The sequence below is a fragment of the Orcinus orca genome, chromosome 2, assembly GCF_937001465.1.
Source record: "Orcinus orca chromosome 2, mOrcOrc1.1, whole genome shotgun sequence".
Lineage (NCBI taxonomy): Eukaryota > Metazoa > Chordata > Mammalia > Artiodactyla > Delphinidae > Orcinus > Orcinus orca.
This window is the reverse complement of record NC_064560.1, coordinates 102,668,933-102,689,830: the sequence shown is the minus strand read 5'-3', so window position 1 is coordinate 102,689,830 and position 20,898 is coordinate 102,668,933. Positions and strand designations below refer to the sequence as shown.

Genomic DNA, 20,898 nt, shown 5'->3' with positions numbered 1-20,898 from the left:
CAAAGTACAAAAAACAAACAACAACAAACCACCTGTTTGTACAATTTTATTATATCACCATTCTTTGGGTATCTGAATTTGTTTGGAATGTCTATCACATAAAAAGTAGGCTGTTTTGTATATAACTAAAATCTGTAAACCTCTGCCATTGTTTCCATGAGAAATCAATAGTGAAATCTCTAGGATTTATAACTAGTTTTTCCTCTAAATTTTTGCCAAAAGAAAATGTGAGGATAAAAAAGATTCCAGAAATGGAACTGAATAAAAATTTTAAGAAAGATTTGATATCTACTTTTACATAATAAATGAGATATCAATAAAGAGTATCCTGCTCAGTTTTTAGAGAGTTCTATGAGATTTCAGAAAAATAATCAAAATATATAAAATCATATTACGGGGAATCTGAAAATGTTTACTTTCCCCTTTAAAAATAACATGCTATAGTGACTACAGTTCACCTTATTATTTTATTAAGCAGTTACACCATTGTTCCTATGTAACTGCATACTTAAATTGATATATTTAAGTCTTAGGGAAGGAATTTACATCTCGGCTGAAACGAAATTCCTAAGTACACCACTCTGTAACTTTTAGCATGCAGAGTTGGTACTTATTTCTAAACAGAAAATCTTAAACTATACTTATATACATAAAGTACACAACAATACAAAATTTAACAAAAAAATTTATACACAGGTGATATAGTAATTACTTTATTAAAAGAGGTAAATGCCATAGAACTTCAAAAATATTTTGTGGATTATGTGAGACATCATTTATATTGAAAACAAATCCCTGACAGTAAATAGCACATAAAAATAAACAGTACTCAAATTGCTTACCTTCTGCTTTCATGTAGTGCACAGAATAAGCGATGACTTTGTCTGAATTATAAAGCGGCCTCTCCCAAGCTAAAAGGATGGCTGAACTTGACATGGTTTCAGCATGCACGTTATAGGGAGCACTGGGTCTGTCTTCTGACATTACTACAGTCAGTCTGGCTCTAGATAAAATAGATCCTTGGCTGTTCTCAGCCATGCACTGATAAATAGCATCATCTTCAGGAATAATCTGGTTAATTACCAATTTACTGAGGAAAGAAAAAAATTATTTCAATGAAAATTCTAAGGATGACATAAAGTTAAGCTATTACTAAGTGCACTCTTAATTTTAAAAAACAAGTTATTAAGAACAAAAAACTGTGTGACCAGCCCTATGAAAAAAATCTATATGAATTGCTTAAAATTACTCTTATTTTCTGAGTCTATATAAATAAGTACTTGTGATATCCAAATCCTGTTTGCTTTAGGTGACAGCTTAATCTCTTTTTTAAAATTTGGCTTTTATTAAGAAAGTATATTAATCTGTAGTAGCATCTAAATTTCTGTAACATTGCAATGCTACATAAAATTCAGGTCAACAAAAATGTTCAAAAGTTTTGTTCAACATACAAGAGTGATACAAGATTCATATTTATACTAATAAAAATGAGTTCTTAAAATCATTAAGTTTGAACTGTGGAGGAACTCTCAGAGACTTAATTATTTCCTTCTAAATTCCTCACTTTATGGAACAAGGAACTGAGACTCCAAAGGGTTAACATGCTTGCTAATAACTTAGCTGGTGGCTTACCAGGACCAGAACCCAGGTCTGGGGAACTGTTTCAACATTCATTTCATTATAATCTACCACTTCCGCGATCCACGTATAAAATACAAAAGGGTTTTTGACATGCTGATATTACACTCAAGTTTATTTCTTATTGATTTTACTTCAGTTTAAAATACCAGGATAATTTAGGTATTTGATATTATAACTATAACCGTTTCACATAAGAATTTCTAAAGCCATTATATCTTATCTAAAATAGTAGCAAAGTGACTTAGCCCACCTGTTGTACATTTTAATTCTACCATTTGAATGTATCTTCCTTCCGTTTTTCAACCATGACATTTTGGGTGAGGGGATTCCTTCTGCCTGACATACAAATCGAGCAGTACCAGCTCGAGGCCTCGTTAAACTTTCTGGCCATTCGACAAATGAAGGAGGAGCTATTTTTAAAGAAAAAAGAAAATATTTTTGTGGTCCAAACAGGAATGATATAGAGTCAAGGAAGAGTACAGCAAGTGACGCAAGTCCCACCCCTGAAAATATTTAACGTTCTGAGCTTCCTGTCTACACTCTACATTTATCTATCTCTCCAGATGTCTTTTCTCTGCATTGCTCAGTTAATGTCCACTTTCCCCAGGCTTTCCCCATTGACACCATCTATACAAACACACTAAAAATATGTGTGCCATAATCCTAACTTAACCAAGCCCAATATACAGCCACTTGTGAATGCATGGAGACAACAGATTAAAATCTTAGACTGGTCAATGGGTATATGAATTTGTAGGTGGGTGAGAAGGAAATTAAAAAGGAAGCTTAAATTAACTAAGAAGGACCATAATGTTATAAAAGTAAACAGGATGGTAACTTCAGAGTGATTCTAGTTATATTTTAATGTAGGGCTTTAATTTCCTCCTAAAATTCATCACTGGTTTACAATTTTATATCAACACTACAAAATTCAAGAAAAGTGAAAAAAAAAAAGAAAGAAAAGTGGAAGTAAGTTACGAGATAAAACAGCAAATGTTAAGATGTAAGATTCTCCTGATTGCGGAAGGAAAGAAAACATACCTAATACAGTTAAAGTTGCCATGGCAACTGTAAAGTTGCGTGTGCCCGGGGTAGTGGCCCGACAAACATATACTCCAGCGTGTTGCAGCCTGATGTCAGATATCATGAGATTACCATTTCCAAGTACCCGAGTATTGAAGACATCAATGGACTTGTGATCTATTTCAAAGAGAACAGTTCAGTTAAAACAATGTAACATGTGATCTAAAATTTGTCAAAAGATCACTATTCAAACAATCATTATTATAAAAAGTCTAAAATTTTCTATGCTAAAACTTTTCCTCTACACACTGAAATACCAGAAAGTTAAAAGCCACATAATTGCCAAACATGTGTGCTGTATATAAAATAAACATGTTATCAGTTTCACCCGTATGAACAAAGTTGAAGGAAAAGACTTTTTTTTTTTTCCTAAGACTTACCAAGACGGCTCCAAGAAATGATTGGTTTGGGATTTCCTGTGGCCGCACATTCTAAAACAACAGTCTGATGAAGAGACGTTGTTATGTTCTGTGGACCTGCTATAATGGTTGGTGTGTGGAAGGATTTAGACTCCTTACCTTTGAGATGGAAAAGGCAGGATATAAGAAAAAATTATAAATAAGATATAATGAATGAAATGAGTTAAAATACCTATTCTGAAGTTTTTCACTTTTTTCTTTTTTAAAAAACAACTTTACTGAGATATAGCTCACCCATTTGAAGTATATAATTCAATGGTTTTTAGTACTTTCAGAGTTATACAACTATTACCATAATCAATTTTAAAACATTTTCATCACCCCAAAAAGAAACTCCATCCCATCAGCAATCACTCCCCAGTCTCCTCTCCCCATAGCCTGACAACTACTTTGTGTCTCTGGATTTGCCTAATCCAGACATTTCAGAAAAAAGGAACCATACATTATGTGGTCTTTTGGGACTGGCTTTTCACTTAACATAATGTTCAAGGTTGATCTAAGCTGTAGCATGTACCAGTACTTCATTTCTTTTATTGAATAATAATAATAGATTAATACTTAATTCAATGGATAAGACACATTTTATTTATCCATTCACTGGTTGATGGACACTTAGGTTGTTTCCATATCATCCACTTTTAATTGAGGTTCAAACACTGACTTAATGCCTTCACTAATCTTGTTAGGAATTTATGTGACAGTGGGGAGAACAAAGAAGTGTGAGAGTGCTTTTGTCTTTATGCTTCATACCAAGAAGCTAATAGATACCACCTAAAATTAAAACATGGCATTAAAAATTTAAGTCTCAATGTTTCTGTGAAAAAATTTTTAGTCTTAAAGGATCTTTAGGAAGTAATATCTCTTGTGAAGAGTAAACACTCATGTGAAGTTCAACAATGTCTTTAGGTCTGGTTTTCTTCCACTACATTCAAGTAAATTTAATTATTTAAAAATAAAAAACTAGCATCTATGTATAATTCCATTTTAATAAAATAAATATTTCTTTCTTCATACCATCTCTCAAGCCAGTTTCCCTTCTAACTATATTTATGAACGGTAAAATATATGAAATTATGTTCACTTAATGTTAACAGTGATAATCTCTGGATATGGAACTAGGGACATTTTTTAAATATATCTTTGTACTTTTTACACTGTTTAATGTAAAAAAAGTTATTTTACTTTTACAGACATTACTCTTTAAAATAAAACATGCATCATTTCTACAAATGCAAATTATAATTTTTCTTAAAACAACAAACAGAAAAACCCAAACTGGAAACAAATGTATTTTTATTGACAATGGACAATTTTAGTGGAAATAGATGATTATTATTCTTTTTTGAGATTTTCTGTATTTTATATTTTAAAAACAAAAATGAAGTATTTACAAAACAAAAATTCAATCTTTCTTAAAGATGTTGACATTGACATATAAAACAAGTTAGTTTGAGAAGAAGGTTGCTTAAATAGATAAAAATGATCATTTTCCAAATAGATTACAATAAAATTTAAATGTAATTGAAGTACTACTTTATGGTATACTATTATAGCCAGAGAAGGCAAATTAATAGCTGGTCCCATTAAAAACTGAAAAATCAACTTATGTGTGGTACCTGGAATCACTGTGAGCAAGGCCTCCATACTTTTACGTCTGTGGGCTACAGTAGCAGCAACACAACGGTAATTTCCAGCATCCTTTTGGTCAACATCATAGATCTGCAATACTCCTGTTGGTAATGCAGTTACCCTGTCATGAGAGGAAAGATGATTAAACTCTCTGTAGTAGATTTTATATTTTATCTTAACATATATTCTCTGATAAGAATTCATATACTCAACCTTTTAAAAATGCCAGATGCAATAATACTTTAAAGACTTTAAAAAATATTAGCTTGATTCAATTGTTTTCATTTGGGTTACTACAACTCTCTAAAACATAAGTAATTATGCTGTACCTCAGCAGTCCTCAACCTTTTTGGCACCAAGGATGGGTTTCGTGGAAGACAAATTTTTCCCCGGTCCCCCCAGGGATAATTTGAGCACATTACATTTATTGTGTGCTTTATTTCTATTATTATTACATTGTAATATATAATTAAATAATTATACAACACACCATAATGCAAAATCAGTGGGAGTTCTGAGCTTGTTTTCCTGCAACTAGATGGACCCATCTGGGGATGGTGGGAGACAGTGACACCTGAAGTGTGTTGCTTATGTCCTGTCTACTCTGTAAGACGCAACTTAATTGTCACTTACCACTGATAGGGTTCTGATATGAGTCTGCAGGCAACTGATTTATTATGGTCTCTGTGGAGCCAAACCTCTCTGCTAATGATAATCTGTATTTGCAGGTGCTCCCCAGTGCCAGCATCACCACCTCAGCTCCACCTCATATCATCAGGCAGTAGATTCTCATAAGGAACGTCCAACCTATATCCCTCGCATGTGCAATTCACAGTAGGGTTTGCGCTCCTATGGGAATTCAATGCTGCTCAGGAGACGGAGCTCAGGCGGTAATGTGAGCCATGGGGAGAGGCTGTAAATACAGATGAAGCTTTGCTGCTCACCTGCCGCTCACCTCCTGCTGTGCAGCCTGGTTCCTAACAGGCCACGGGCAAGTAACGGTCCATGGCCCGGGGGTTGGGGACCCCCGCTGTATGTGATTTGTGAAATCTATCAGTGTAATTTTACACAGAATCTCACTTGACATTATAGCTTACATATAGCTAACTGGTGGTCTAGAGTTTAGTATGATATTTTTCAAATACCTGATTTTTTGCCTATTAATATCTATGTACTCTCCAAGATATATCTGAATGTAAGTTTTATTTTTAAGCTCTTCTTTGAATAACTTTGTCCATCTTAGTTCTACCATTTCAGCAAGGGATTTTTGCCTCCTAAGGAATATTACTACTCATCAGGATTGGAATCAAACTTTTGAAGTTGCTGCCGAGTTGACCCCTAAACTCCGACCACCTTCAGAGCACTAGGTGTGTATATGCGCACGAGCGTGTGCACGTGTGTGTGTATGTGTGTGTGTATGTAGTGTAGAGGGGGTTGGTAAGCAGAAGGCAGAGATGGAAGTGGGCAAGCACCACTGCGTATATGGGAGACCCTTACACCAGCACTACTATCCCCAGCACTAAAAGTGTAATTCAGCTTCCTAAATCCTTGGGCTGCCATCCAGGTACTCAGGTGGTCCCATGATTGGAAAAGATGTTTGAGGAAAGGAACAGAGCACTAAGGTAGAGTATCTGAATTCTGATCTGAACCAAAAAACCCAGGAACTATGCCCCATGTACCAGAGACTGATGATCTAATTCTTTGCCTAAGTTTGAAATGTCTTTAAGAAATTGGTTGTTACCATAAACGAAAATAAGCTCCACAGTGGTCTTTCCCCATATACAGTTTTATGATGAAGTCCTTGTCATTCCTGTATCATATTCAAAGACAAAAGCTGTATTTACCTGTCCGTAGTTACAGGCAGAGTTGTCCGATTTAATTCCCACGTTATGACTGCAGGAGGGTTTGATGAAATCTTGCATGCAAATCTAGCAACTCCACCTTCTTGGACCTCAGTAGAAATTGGCTGAACTTCAAATGCAGAAATAGCTATAAGATAAAGTTCGTCAAATTCAGAATAAGTACCTGCACTACCATATTATACTTGGAAATAACATTATGCTAGATATTATTTATCAAACTTGAACTCCTGCCCAGACATAAGGCCAACTCAACTTAACAAGCACAAAGAGAAATTAAGGAATAATTTTAGAAATACCACTGGGCAGTTGTCCAGCTAAAGGAGTTTGGTCTTTCCCAAAATGAAATTCTCAAGAAACTCAGATCTATTTCAGAAAAAAATTAATATAACTGAAACAAAAATAAGCAATTACCAATGGTATGTAATGATATACTAAGCTGTGTAGTACAAATCTCAAACACTATTGTATTTCAGAGGAGAGGGAAATCAATAAAGACAGATTAGTCAGGTAAAAATCTTTTACAGGGATTGGTTGTGAACTGAGGTTTGAAGAACCCTTTGGGTTTAGATGGAAGGAGAAAAAAAGGACATTCCAGGTTAAAGGAGCAACATGAAGGCAAGCACAGAAGTAAGAAATGTGCAGCCTGTGTTCACAAGATTCTACAGTAACAGCCAGGACTAACTATTGTATAATAAATCAGATAAAGGGTTCATGGAAAAGTGGAAGGAGAGTAGAGATAAAACAGATTTGTATCATGGTACAAATTAAGGCCTCACTGAAAAGTTCTGAGCAAAGGAGTGTCATGAAAACAGTAGTGTCTGGGAAAAATTAATCAGGTATTGTTAGATAGGATGGATTGAAGAAAAAGAGCCTTAAATCAAAAGACCAACAGGCTCTTTAAATCAAAATGAAAGAACTGGGTGGTGGCAGTGAGAATGGAGAGATTCTACAGGTATAATGAAAACTGAGACTTGGTTCTTATTAGACAGACATGTCACTCCATGTCTGGAATCAAATGAGGTTGGTATTGTTGGAGCAGAATGAGAGAGGAAAGAGTGAAGACAAATGATGTGTCTGATGAATAAAAAGGTACACAGACTCGAGAGACTATCTTTAGACTTAAATAAGTCTTAAGTGTTGATATTTTCTAGATAATTCTTCTTTAGTATTCTAGACAAGCCTCTAGGAACTGGTCATCATGTCCATGGTTTCACATTTTGATGGAGTCCAGACCCCAGGTAATAGTGTAGCTTGCCTTCCCTCTACTAAGTCTTCCAGGATATAAAGAAAGGGCCCCAATGATAGTCTTACTCCCCATCCTCAAACTCCAGTTCAAAAAATATATATGCCTTTACAATTTACCAATAAAATGAGAAATTCTGAAGAAAAATAGAAGGAATAAGGGCTAGATGCCTTATGCTTCATTAGACTGGGAAGGGTAAAAGGTCACAGAAGACTAACAAACTCTGCCTTGGACTTGACTTCATTAATCTGTAAATGAATCATGGGCCTTTAGAGGTATGGAACAAAGTCAGTGAATAAAAGTGAAAATATTCTTAGGAGTATCAACTTCCAAGAAGGGTGGACTGGGGGTAAATTAATACTTTATTTATGTAGGTAACAGAAAATTCCTACTTCTTTAAGAACACTGGTTTTCAAACTGCTGCTGTCAGTGGACCCACAAGGTCAAAAGCATTTTTATGATAATCATCCTTTGCCTTTTTCACTTTCATTTCTGTTGAGTATATAGTGTTTCCAGAAGCTACATGATGGATGACAAAGCAACAGACCTAATGCAGTGTGAGAATCCAGCTGTCTTCTATTAAGCTAATTAAAGAGATTTGGGCAAATGTAAAACAATGTCACTCCTCTCACTAAAATGTTTTGGAAAATAGTTATTTTTCATTAAATGTGTATGTTAATATATAACTGATCAATGCTTTAATTTCAAAATTAATTAATGAATATTTTTAAAATTTCTAAGTTTCGATTTCTAATAATAAAGTATCAATAGATATAACCCATATAAATAAAAGTTCTTTGAGGTCTCAAGAAGTTTTAAGCATATAAAGAGTGAGAGTGGGCTTCCCTGGTGGCGCAGTGGTTGAGAGTCCGCCTGCCGACGCAGGGGACACGGGTTCGTGCCCCAGTCCGGGAAGATCTCACATGCCGCGGAGCGGCTGGGCCTGTGAGCCATGGCCACTGGGCCTGCGCGTCCGGAGCCTGTGCTCCGCAACGGGAGAGGCCACAACAGTGAGAGGCCCACGTACCGCAAAAAAAAAGACTGAGACTAAAATGTTTAAGAATCACTATTCAAGAACACCAAACTCTCAAAATCAATACAGTTTTTCTTTTTAATTGCTTCTGTAATCACTTTCTAGGATATTAATCTATTTACAAATAACAATGTAAGCTTATCTTTCATTTAATTAACTAAACTTTTGTCGAATATATTCATATTTCGGGGGAATTAAGACCTAAGTTTTGAAAAGTTTAATGCCTGCTTTATGAATTACTAATTGCTCTTGATTCCATATTTATTTTTTCCATGTGTGAGGACGTGACCTTTAGCTTTAGTTGTCATTGATAATCCCATCTATATTCAATTTACAGACTTCAAAGTGGGAATTTTTATCTTACTCTTTCCCAGCATTTACCTCCCCAGATTGAAATATCTAATATAGTTTAACTTTTCTTCATAAAGCAGTAGTTCCTCCAACCCCATCTATTTGAACAATTTCTTCTTCTTTTATCCCATTACAATGAATCAAGCACCTAATTCAGTATGTTTTATCTGATACACATACATATGAGACATATCTCTATCTATCAATATACATCTCATATCTGACTTCTCTCCATCCCTAATAGTACTCTTTTTTTATTCAGGTCCTTATCACCTACTGCCTGGAAGTCTTGCTGGAGTGTCTTAGGTGACATCTGTCCTGACAACAGAGTTACCTTCCAGAGTGATGGTCATAAAATACAAATTTGATTTGTGTTACTGATGAATTATTTAGTCCCTGCAAAACTCTGTCACTTTGTATTCAACCACTTGAAATTATGTTCCACAGACACAACTATTTCTAATTCTCTGAATATACCATATTTCACACTTCTGAGCATTTATATGAGCTTTCCCTCTCTTTCAAATATCCTAGGTCTCTTTGTCCAGCTGGTGAAATCCTATCATCATTTAAAGCCTAGTTCTCTTGTCTGAACCTTTGGGAAGCTGTTCCTGACCTTCTTCTCTACTTCTGTAAAATGAAGACCTTTATTGCTACTTTTATCCCACAGTATTATAGTCACTTATTCACAAGTCTTTCTCCCATTCTACACTCCGAGCTCAATGAGGCTGAGTAGTGGGCCATATTCTTTGCAGGATCCCTTAAGTCAATGAATGGCACAGACTCGGCACTAAAACAATACTTGTTGAATTAAACTGAAATTTAAAAACTGTTTTCCAATTCTATTAGGTCTTTAAACAAAGTAACCAGAAATGTAGGGAGTTTCCCAGGTATAAATACCAAGGCTTGGGATGAGAAGAAAATAATGCTTTTTATTATTTTGTTTGCTATAACTCTAAACAGCCCCCCATATTTCAGTGTATTATTTTTAGAGACAAATATCTGTCCCTCCTCTCTTAAAGGATTTTTATAAAGATTAAATAAACCAACATAGTGAGGGCTTTTTATATATTATACAACTTTTTATCAGTGTTGTGATTACTGAGAACAATATAATCACTCTGTTACCTTGAGTAATTTCCCTCCAACCACTTAGGCACTTGAGAGTTGTTTTCACTCTGAATCTCATCTAATCAACCAAACAATATGATGTCTCTGAACCACTACCTTTGAGCAATTCCCTCTCTTTCCCAGACAAATAAGTCTATGAAACCCCTAAGCGTTTTTTACTACAAAAACTAAACTAATTTTGCACTTTAGGTCAAATGGGCTAGAACTTTGGAGTCACAGAAGTCTGAGAACTAAAACATAAATGGATGTATCCTATAATACAGCAAGGATATTTATTTACTTTTGGTGGTGTGTGTGTGTGTTTGTGTGTGTGTATGAAACAACTTTACTGAGATATGATTCACATTGCATGTGATTTACATTCCATAATTCACCCACTGAAAGTATACAATTCGATGGATTTTGGTATATTCACAGAGCTTGTGACCACCCCCATAATCAATTCTAGAATATTTTCATCACTTCAGAAAGAAATCCCATATCCTTCAGTTATCACTCCCTAATCTTCCCAACCCCTCCCCACCCCAGCCCTAGGCAATCTTTAACCTAGTTTCTTTCCCCCTCCTTCCAGCTTTATTGAGATATAATTGATAAACAGCATTGTGTAAGTTTAAGGTGTACAACACTGTGTAACTCTGAGGTCTGATACATGTATATATTGGGAAATGATGACCACAATAAGGTTAGTTAATACATCCATCAAGTAAGACTATTTCTTGATCCCACTCTGGTTTTCAGCAAGTTATGAAGCAAGTACTGTATAAAGATTTTTTTTTAATCCTCAAAAACACCTTTATACTTAACATGTCTAACTTCTTGGTCTCTTCTGAACCAACCTGCTGGCAAAATGATTTTGCCCAGAGAAGACCAAGCCAGATATTCCTTGGGATTTTCATCAGTACCTCTGAGACTGAAGAGAAAGAGGCAAACATGTCTCAACCTTAAAAATAAGTTCCTTTTTTCCTTTTGTAACGCCTCCATCTGGGTGCCACACGCTTCCTCTGCCCTCGCCTCTGGGAACCTGATATATCTGTGTTTTTTATTTCTCTCTCCTGCATATTTAAAATCTTCTTCTGACTCCTTCCTTCAGCTTATAAAAGTGATTAAGGACTTCCCTGGTGGTCCAGTGGGTAAGACTCTGCGCTCCCAATGCAGAGGGGTCCCAGGTTCCATCCCTGGTGGGGAACTAGATCCCGCATGCGTGTTGCAACTAAGAGCCCACATGCCACAGGGAGGATCCCGCGTGCCGCAATTAAGACCCAGAACAGAATGAATGAATGAATGAATATTTTTTTAAAAAGTGATTCTCTCCCAAACTCAAAACACAAAGAGAACAAAACTCCAGGCCTCTCTTTACAACACAAACCCCTCGAGCAGCTACCCACTCTCTCTCTTCCCCACGGCATCAAAACTTCCCTAAAGAATAGTCAATTCTAGCTGTCTCCCCTTCTTTCTCTCTGATGCGATGCCTCAAACATCTAATCTGCCTTCTTCCCCCCTAGTATTTTATTGAAACAGTGTCTATGACACTGTGCACTCCTATTTCTCTCACTCCCTCTGAGGCTCTCCTTCCTCCTCCTGCCCTCCCTTCTAGAGTTCTCTGTTCTTTTCTCTCTCCATATTCTCCTTGGGTGATCTCATCCACTTTCAGTTTTCACCTACATCCGCCTGTTGCTTCGGAGTCCCCAGAATACATCTCCAGCTTAGATCACCACGCTCAGAGCTTCATACCCATGGCTCCTACTGTCTACTGGACTTCTTCACCTGGAAGTTATAAAACGTACTTCAAACTCATCGTGTCCCAAATGAAATCATCTTCTTTCCTCCCAGCCTGTATCTCTACCTCAGTCGGTCACACCACTGTGCAGCGACTCACCCTGCACTCTCTTCCATCAATCACCACTTTCCACTGATTTTAACTCCTAAACATATATTAAACCCATTCCTGTATCCCTGTCCCAACATATCTCAATGGAATCACTATAACAGTCTCTTGTCTGGTCTCCCTGCTCTCATTTTCCCTCTTCCCCTTTCACAAACATCCTCCAGACATACAACAGTGTTTGATATGGGCTGCATTTGACTCGTAAGTGGCCTCCATCTATCAATTCAAATGCTCTTGTAAGTCAAACCATTACTGCTAAAACCACCATGAACAACACAATCTCACAAAGAATGTGAATCAATTTTAAATGCTGTCCAAAAGCATTGTCTTAGTCACCCTCCTTCTAAATCTTTAAACTGCTTAGCCTAATTACTAGCAAAACTGAATGTACGTATATATCTTTGTTACATCGAAAGGAACTGATATCTTTCTTTCTACTAACGATGTATTTTTAACTCTTTTTCACTGGGTACATTCTCAATACATGAGATTTGTCAGCAGGCTTTTAACAACCCCACCTCACCAAAGAAAGAAGTAGTCTGGCATCAATTACTCCCAAACTATTTATATGGTAAGCATGCAACAGTATTTAAATAGTCAGTGTAAAATAGTTATATAAAAAAGTGAGTATTTATGCTATTAAAGGTATACATTGTAACTTTGACACAAAGAAGTTAATCTCCATGAGTCATATATTAATATCAATCTCACTATTTTATAATCAAACCATTCATTTAATGTGTAGTTAACCCTTGCTGACAGGCTTTGAATCAAGCAATTATTCATAAAATAATGGGCCAGATTAACTGTCTCCCTATTCTAGAAAAGGATTTTAATCACACTTATTTTAGAACAATTCTCGACTACAGTAATCTCTTCTAAATTCATTCATGCAACAATTGTTTATTCAGTGCCTAGTATGTTCAAGATGTCAAGGATCCAATGATGAACAAAACTAACAGAGGCTCTACCCTCAGGGATCTTTGTCTAGCAATGGAGAAAGGCATTTAACTAAATGACTATGCAAGTATATAGTAATTTCAAACTGTGATAAATGCTATGAAGGAAAATTATGGAATATTATGAAAGCACAGAACAGAGGTTATAATGATGACAGAAATAACTATAGGTTAACATATACTTTATTGCAAGGCAGCAAGTTAAGTACATTACATATTCTAGTTTATTTAGTCCTCACAACTATTATTACCCTAGTTGTCAGTTCAGGAAACTGAGACACAAGGAGATTAGCAACCTCCTTAAGGTTCTGCAGCCAGTGAGGTGAGGGTGTGATCTGAATCCAGGTAATCTCCAAAGATCCCATGTGAATTCTCTCAGTAAAAGCTTGAGATTCTCAAACTTTCTGTGGAAGGCAAAACTTACTGGTTCTACATCCAAGCAATTCTGCTGCTCAAATAGAGGTTCATATGCACTGGCTTTCTAGCTAGGTAAGAATATGTGTTAAATTCCCAAATTTCCAAAACAAATAACACCTTTAAACTCTGGTGTACTAGGATTTTGAAACTATGGGTCTCATCTCAAGTAGTTATTATTTCCATTTCTAGGAATCTGTTAAAGATAGGAAATATAGATATATGCATGTAAATTGAATCAGTCTAAAATTTATTTAGGAATCAAGTATTTCTTTTTAAGTATTTTAGATCTTTTATTTATTTATTATTTATTTTTGACAACGTTGGGTCTTCATTGCTGCGCACAGGCTTTCTCTAGTTGTGGCGAGCAGGGGCTACTCTTCATTGTGGTGCACGGGCTTCTCATTGCGGTGGCTTCTCTTGTTGCAGAGCACGGGCTCTAGGTGCACGGGCTTCAGTAGTTGTGGCAGGCGGGCTCAGTAGTTGTGGCTCGTGGGCTCTCAAGCGCAGGCTCAGTAACTGTGGCACATGAGCTTAGTTGCTCCGCAGCATGTGGGATCTTCCCTGACCAGGGATCAAACCCGTGGAGGAAGCAAGCATTTCTTTTAAATCTATTTTAAAAAAACTAGTTTACCTCATGGGAATATTAGCTATTCCTTTATTATTATTCTCCTAGTTCTAAGCCCATGTACATTTGATCATCAAACAGTCAAATACCTATACAGAGATACTGCTTAGAGGCAGGGAGACCTGTTAAAAGGCCATTAGAAAGAGGAGGAGAGACCAGCTGTGGGTTTCAATGATGGCAGAGATGACTGGAATGGAAGGCAGGGCACATACAAAAGATGCTGTGCATTGAACAACACGATGTGGCCACAAGGTGTTCAAGGGAAACAGGAGGAAAGACCCGAGTGGTTCTGAGGTTTCCGGCCTACACACCTGGAAGGTTGGGGGATACTATGGTGCCTGAACAGAGAATGTAGGAAGAGAGATCGGATGGACTGATGCATCTGCATCACAGATCCTCATTTGATGAGAACGAAAAGAAACTGGCCATGCTAAGGAAGACTGGGAAACTATAAAATGAGGCCAGAGATTAATAATGTCAACAGTTTCAAATATCTATTCATCCTGATTTTTATTTTTATTTTTTTTTAATTTTTAAAAATATTTATTATTTTTTTGGGCTGCATCGGGTCTTAGTTGCAGCACACAGGATCTTTTGTTGAGGCATGTGGGACCTTTCGTTGTGGCACACGGTCTCTTCGTTGCAGCTCTCGGGCTTATTTCTAGTTGTGGCGTGCAGGTTTTCTCTCTCTAGTTGTGGCGTGAGGGCTTCAGGGCACGTGTGCTCTGTAGTTTGTGGCGTGTGGGCTCTCTCGTTGAGGCGTACGAGCTCAGTAATTGTGGTGCACGAGCTTAGTTGTGGCGTGTGGGCTTAGTTGCCCCACAGCATGTGTGATCTTAGTTCCCTGACCAGGGATTGAACCCGCATCCCCTGCATTGGAAGGTGGATTCCTTACCACTGGACTACCAGGAAAGTTCCCATCCTGATTTTTTTTTTTTTTTTTGTGGTACGCGGGCCTCTCACTGTTGTGGCCTCTCCCATTGTGGAGCACAGGCTCCGGACGCGCAGGCTCAGCGGCCATGGCTCACGGGCCCAGCCGCTCCGCGGCATGTGGGATCTTCCCGGACCGGGACACAAACCTGTGTCCCCTGCATCGGCAGGTGGACTCTCAACCACTGCACCACCAGGGAAGCCCCCCATCCTGATTTTTAAACTAATGTTTCACATGTTAGGCTGTGGTTAAGATTTAAAGAAAGATATGCATGAGTTTTTATAATAGTGGCCTATAAAAATAACAATGTATAACATGTAAAATTAGTGGAGAAAAGGATTTCCTACTTCTGAGGCTCTGTTGCAATGAGATTAGGAGAAAGTGTTTACTGTTTTTCCAATCTTAACTTATTTTCATTTCTTGATGACAGAAATTAAGGCATTAGAAAACTGAGGTAAATGATATTAAAACTATGCTAAAATTTAATCTTAGCTGGTTTAAAGAAAATCAGGAAAAAGTCCAGTACAATACAGGGCATAATTTATGGAGGTGGGGCAGCAGCATAGCCTTGAGGTTAAGAGTGCAGGTATTAAAATCTAAAGATCTGGGTTAGAATCACAGCTTTGCATGCATGAGCTGTGTGCCCCTGAGAAGTTACCCAACTCCATGCCTCAGTATTCCCCAGTAAAATGGGGATAATAATAATACTTTATAAGAATATTTTAAGAATAACATTATATATACATAAACATGTGTGTACACACACACACACACACACACACACACACAATAATATAAGCAGGTACTAAGGCACTGCTTGGCACCTAGTAAACTCCTAGCAGTGGTACCAGAAGTAGTTAATAGTTATAGGATATCTTGCTATGAATACACTGGTTTTGCTTTCAGAACGATAACTTAAAGAAAGTCAAACAAAGGATGTTAGTGACCACTATACAGTAAAAATAAATTTTAAAACCCTAACAAAGGTAGAGGTACTCTAAGATTTTAAAGTTTCTTTTCTTTCTACTAAGCCAGACTATGTAGCTTTTACATAAAGGTACATAAAGTGTAGAGAAACAGGGACTTCCCTGGTGGTCCAGTGGTTAACAATCTGCCTTCCAATGCAGGGGACGCAGTTCAATGCATGGTCGGGGCAACTAAGCCCGTGCCCCGCAACTAGAGAGCCTGCATACCGCAGCTATAAAACCCATGTACTCTGGAGCCCGTGTGCCACAACGAGAGAGAAGCCCAAGTGCTGCGATGAAAGGTCCCACAAGACGCAACGGAGATCCTGCATGCCGCAACTAAGACCCAATGCAGCCTAAATAAATAAATACAGTTTTTTTAAATGTAAAGAAACAGAAATAATTTTCCCACTTTTAACGTGAATAGATAAATTATTTGAAGAGGATAAAATCCCCTACTTCAATGATGAAATAATAAGGGGCTAGATTACAAGAGGATCTCTAGCTGTGGAATTATGTATTTTGTACTTATATTTTTTCCTACAAAACAACATAATTAAGAAAAATTAATGACATTTAAAAATAAATTTTATATGCCTTACGGGGCATAGACTGAAGGAAGAGTCTGCATAAATTTTCTACCATTGCTCCACTACCTGATAAAATCCCTCATCCTGGGACTTCCCTGGCAGTCCAGTGGTAAAGACTCCACGCTTCCATTGCAGGGGGCATAGGCTTGATTTCTGGTCAGGGAACTAAGATCCCACATGCTGCGCAACGAGGCCAAAAAAAAAAAAATCCTTCATCCTTAATTTTTATCTGCCTTTTTAGTACTTTGAGCTTATCATTCTTTGGGTAGCTATCACCCATGATCTATGGATACTTGATTCCCTCCCCAGTCAGTGCCTTCAATGTGAAAAATGATGAGAAAAAAACCATCTGAATAAAACCCACTTTTCAATAAAAAAATTAATTACTTAAAAATTTGCATCAAAACTTAGAAACTTCAGAAAATATGATATATCATGACAGTCTTAAACTTTGTTTCTCGGCAAGTATTTGTTTTTCTATTTTAATTTTTTTAAGTGTGGTGTTAAACTGAGTAAATGAATACATCCTTTACAATGAGTCTTAAGTCCCCCCTAAAACTTTAGACAAACTATTTTCAGCATTATCAAAACATTCCGTACTTATTTACAAGGAAAAACATCTTGTATTCTTATGCAAATCTTGATTTCTCCTTGATGTCGACTTCATTTCTGCCAGTTAGGTATGATTTTACAAGTCTACAGCCTTCTCGTGAAACCTGACCTCTTTGTTCCCTCCCCAGTCAGTGCTAACATAAACCAAGAGCCCCACAAGAAGTCATTAAAGCAGTGCTGTTAAGAGGCCAGAGCTCTATAAAATAGGCGAGAAACAAGATCTCAAGAAACATGCACCCGTCCTCAGAAACAACCTTGCAAACACAATAAACGTAAGTGCCTATTTTATATGTGACTTCCACCTCTTCACCTGTCTACTTAATCATTTGCTTCTATGATTTACAGTCAGAAAAAAAAAAGGATCAAAACGCTAAGAGGAAAAAAAAATGCTAAGAAGAAAATGTTCTCCCAACTTTTATTTGATCAGAAACCAACATATTAATGTTTCCACCTTGGAAATGTATGACTGTAATATTAAACTAATGCGCCATTCATGCTTCTTTCAAGTTGCAATGAATAAAATACTTGATACATGTTGATGTTAAAACCAACTAAAAATTATGAATACACAATCTGAAATGACAAGCCTTCCAGTAATTTAAAATAAGTTCACAAACTATTCCCTAATGTAAGAAAACATAATTCTCTTTTGTAAATTACATTTAAAATATTCTTTCACTAAACAGAAAAAACTTCAGTTGGTGAGAACCTGAACGCAGGGTTTACACTGGTGGTCTTAACGCTGCACATCAGCCAGGGGATCTGGAGGCCTCAGCTGGTCAAGGACTATACCAGTTGCTACCACCCCACCCCTCCTGGGGGAGTCCTAAGTAGCCAGTAGTCATGTTCCAATACTTCTGTGCTGTTTCCATGGCTCTAAGTCACCAATCAGTAGCTCTGGAGAAATCTACAAATAGCTCATCAAGGAAACGAGATTTCTATCTCAAACACTCAAATGTCCACAATTTCAGAGTTAGTTATGGAGTTTTATGTATATTAGCTTAAAGTTTATTTCTATGAAACTGGTCTTTCAAATCATGCATTTGTCTACTCCAGGATTTACTAATCAAAACATAGTTATAACTTGTTACCTCATCAGGTTCAATTCACTTTGAGTCTTCAAACTTGAAGACTGACCTGCAACTAACAGGAAGTAAACAAGAGACCTGATCCAGCATTTAATCAAACCAGGGTACCTGATGCTTTACTTACTGAGATAAAAATCAACGAAGGTACAAGTTTCAAACAGAAGTTGAAAACTTATTATAGCCTTAAGACTAGGCAAGAAGCTATCTGAACTTTTTAAAAGTTATTTTACAGAAAACAATTCATCTGTTTAATAAAAATAATGTAATGCGATCATTACATCTTGCATATCGACCTGTTTTTTAAAATCCATACTGAGTATGCAACAGCTATTGTATAAGTGGTTTATTATCTGACTTCTGGTGAATTTAGTATCCTGCTTGAATCTATGGCAATTCTGACAACCAGGTGCTAAGAGGTATACATTTGCTTTTCAAAGGAAATGTTTAAATCAAAATGTTTCCAAATAAATATAAACAAAATGAAGGCTGGAAACTCTGTAACAAAGTTGGGAACAGGGACTTTCAGAAATAGCTGCTATATGCAAACTTCCCACAGACTAGATTATTTTTCTGTCTATTCCTACTGTATTCATATTGAAAGATACCTTTAATAACACCTGAGAATTCTTTGCTTCTTTGATATTTTATCAAGCCTATCCTGGCAAATGCCAGACTTGGCACTCCCCAAACGCAATTTCTTTGTCTGGAAAGAATGACACAAAGCTCATCAAGTCCCCACTGTCATCTGGGCCACTCAGTACTGTTCAACAATTCTCTTAACTCATATTAAGAATTGGTTTCAGGGGCTTCCCTGGTGGCGCAGTGGTTGAGAGTCCGCCTGCCGATGCAGGGGACGCGGGTTCGTGCCCCGGTCCGGGAAGAGCCCACATGCCGCGAGGCGGCTGGGCCCGTAAGCCATGGCCGCTGAGCCTGCACGTCTGGAGCCTGTGCTCCGCAACGGGAGAGGCCACAACAGTGAAAGGCCCTTGTACCGCCAAAAAAAAAAAAAAGAATTAGTTTCAGAAATGCTCTACCCTTCCAATTTATTCAAGTCCCCAGTCACTTTTAACCTAAACTGTAAATTACCTGAGTTTAGAGACATGTCTTACTCGTCTGTATATTGCTAGAACAGTGGCCTGTATACAACAGGCACTTGATAAAGGTTTCCTAAGTAAACTCAGTGAACCACATCACCACCTACCCCTTAATTACATCAAAAAAACTCTGCCTCTTATCTCCCTGAGAAGATTAACGTAATTTTGGCTGTATCACTCCTTACTGTATAACCCAGAGCAAGTTACTTTGTTTTTTTTTTTTTGGCCTCACCAGGCAGCTTGCACGTGCAGCCTGTTCTCTGAGCATGGATTGAACCTGGGCCCACGTCAGTGAAAGCGCTAAGTCCTAACCACTGGACTGCCAGGGAATTCCCTACTTATTCTTCATAAACACATTCTGTTATGTCAAATAGGATTCTTAAAAGAGTTTTTATGAATTCATCAGGTATTGAGTGTAAAGCACTTAGGACAGTGCCTGGAACATTAAAAGCACCTTGACCTACACCTAATACCTTATGTAAAAATTAACTCAAAATGGGTCACAGAACTAAATGTGAAACACAAAACTATAAAACCTTTAGAAGAAAACATAGAAAAATCTTTGTGACCTGGGTTAGGCAAAGAGTTCTTAGATAGGACATAAAAAACACAATCTGTCAAGGAAAAAAACTGTAAATTGGCTTCCATCAAAACAAAAAAACTTCTGCTCTTGAAAAGAAAAACTGCTAAGAGAATGAAAAGACAAGCCATAAACTGATGAGGATGTGGGGTACCTGGAACTCTCAAACACTGCCGATGGGAATGCAAATTGGTACAGTCACTTTGGCAAATAACTTGGCAATTTCTTATAAAATTATATACACACTTACTGCATTCTTACCTTAAATATTTACTCAATAGAAATGAAAATTTATGTTCACGCAAAAACCTGTACGAGAAAATTGATCAAAGGTGCATTCACATAATTGCCCCAAACATAAATAACCGAAATGTCCTTCAACTTCAACTGGTGAATGGATAAACTGCAGTAAATCTATACTATGGAACCCTACTCAGCAATAAAAAGGAAAGAACTACTGAAACACTCAACAACATATTCAATAGTTAAATCTCAAGGCACTGTGCTAAGTGGAAGAAGCAAGACCCGAAAGGTAATATAATGTATAATCTCATTTATATGACGTACTGGAAAATGCAAAATACAGTGGCTTCTAGGAGTCAGGAGGAGGGAAGGGTATGACGACATAGGCAGCATGAGAGAAGGTTTGGGGCAATGAAACCATTCCGTATCCTGAGCTTGGTGAAGGTTACACAACTGTGCATATGCTAAAACTCATAGAACTGTGGACCCAAATAATTTTCACTGTATGTAAATTAAA

General features: G+C 37.1%; 1 protein-coding gene across 1 annotated transcript in view; it reads right to left on the bottom strand.

Annotated features, from left to right (window-relative positions):
• Positions 1 to 20,898, bottom strand: part of PRTG (protogenin) — a 128,205-nt gene that overhangs the window by 65,477 nt on the left and 41,830 nt on the right. Inside the window, exons 3-8 of the mRNA XM_004274655.3 lie at positions 6,617 to 6,761; positions 4,760 to 4,893; positions 3,105 to 3,242; positions 2,683 to 2,841; positions 1,892 to 2,051; positions 843 to 1,090 (exon numbers count right to left, since the gene is read on the bottom strand). Coding sequence (XP_004274703.2) covers positions 843 to 1,090; positions 1,892 to 2,051; positions 2,683 to 2,841; positions 3,105 to 3,242; positions 4,760 to 4,893; positions 6,617 to 6,761 — 984 coding nt within the window. The remainder of the gene's footprint in view (positions 1 to 842; positions 1,091 to 1,891; positions 2,052 to 2,682; positions 2,842 to 3,104; positions 3,243 to 4,759; positions 4,894 to 6,616; positions 6,762 to 20,898) is intronic.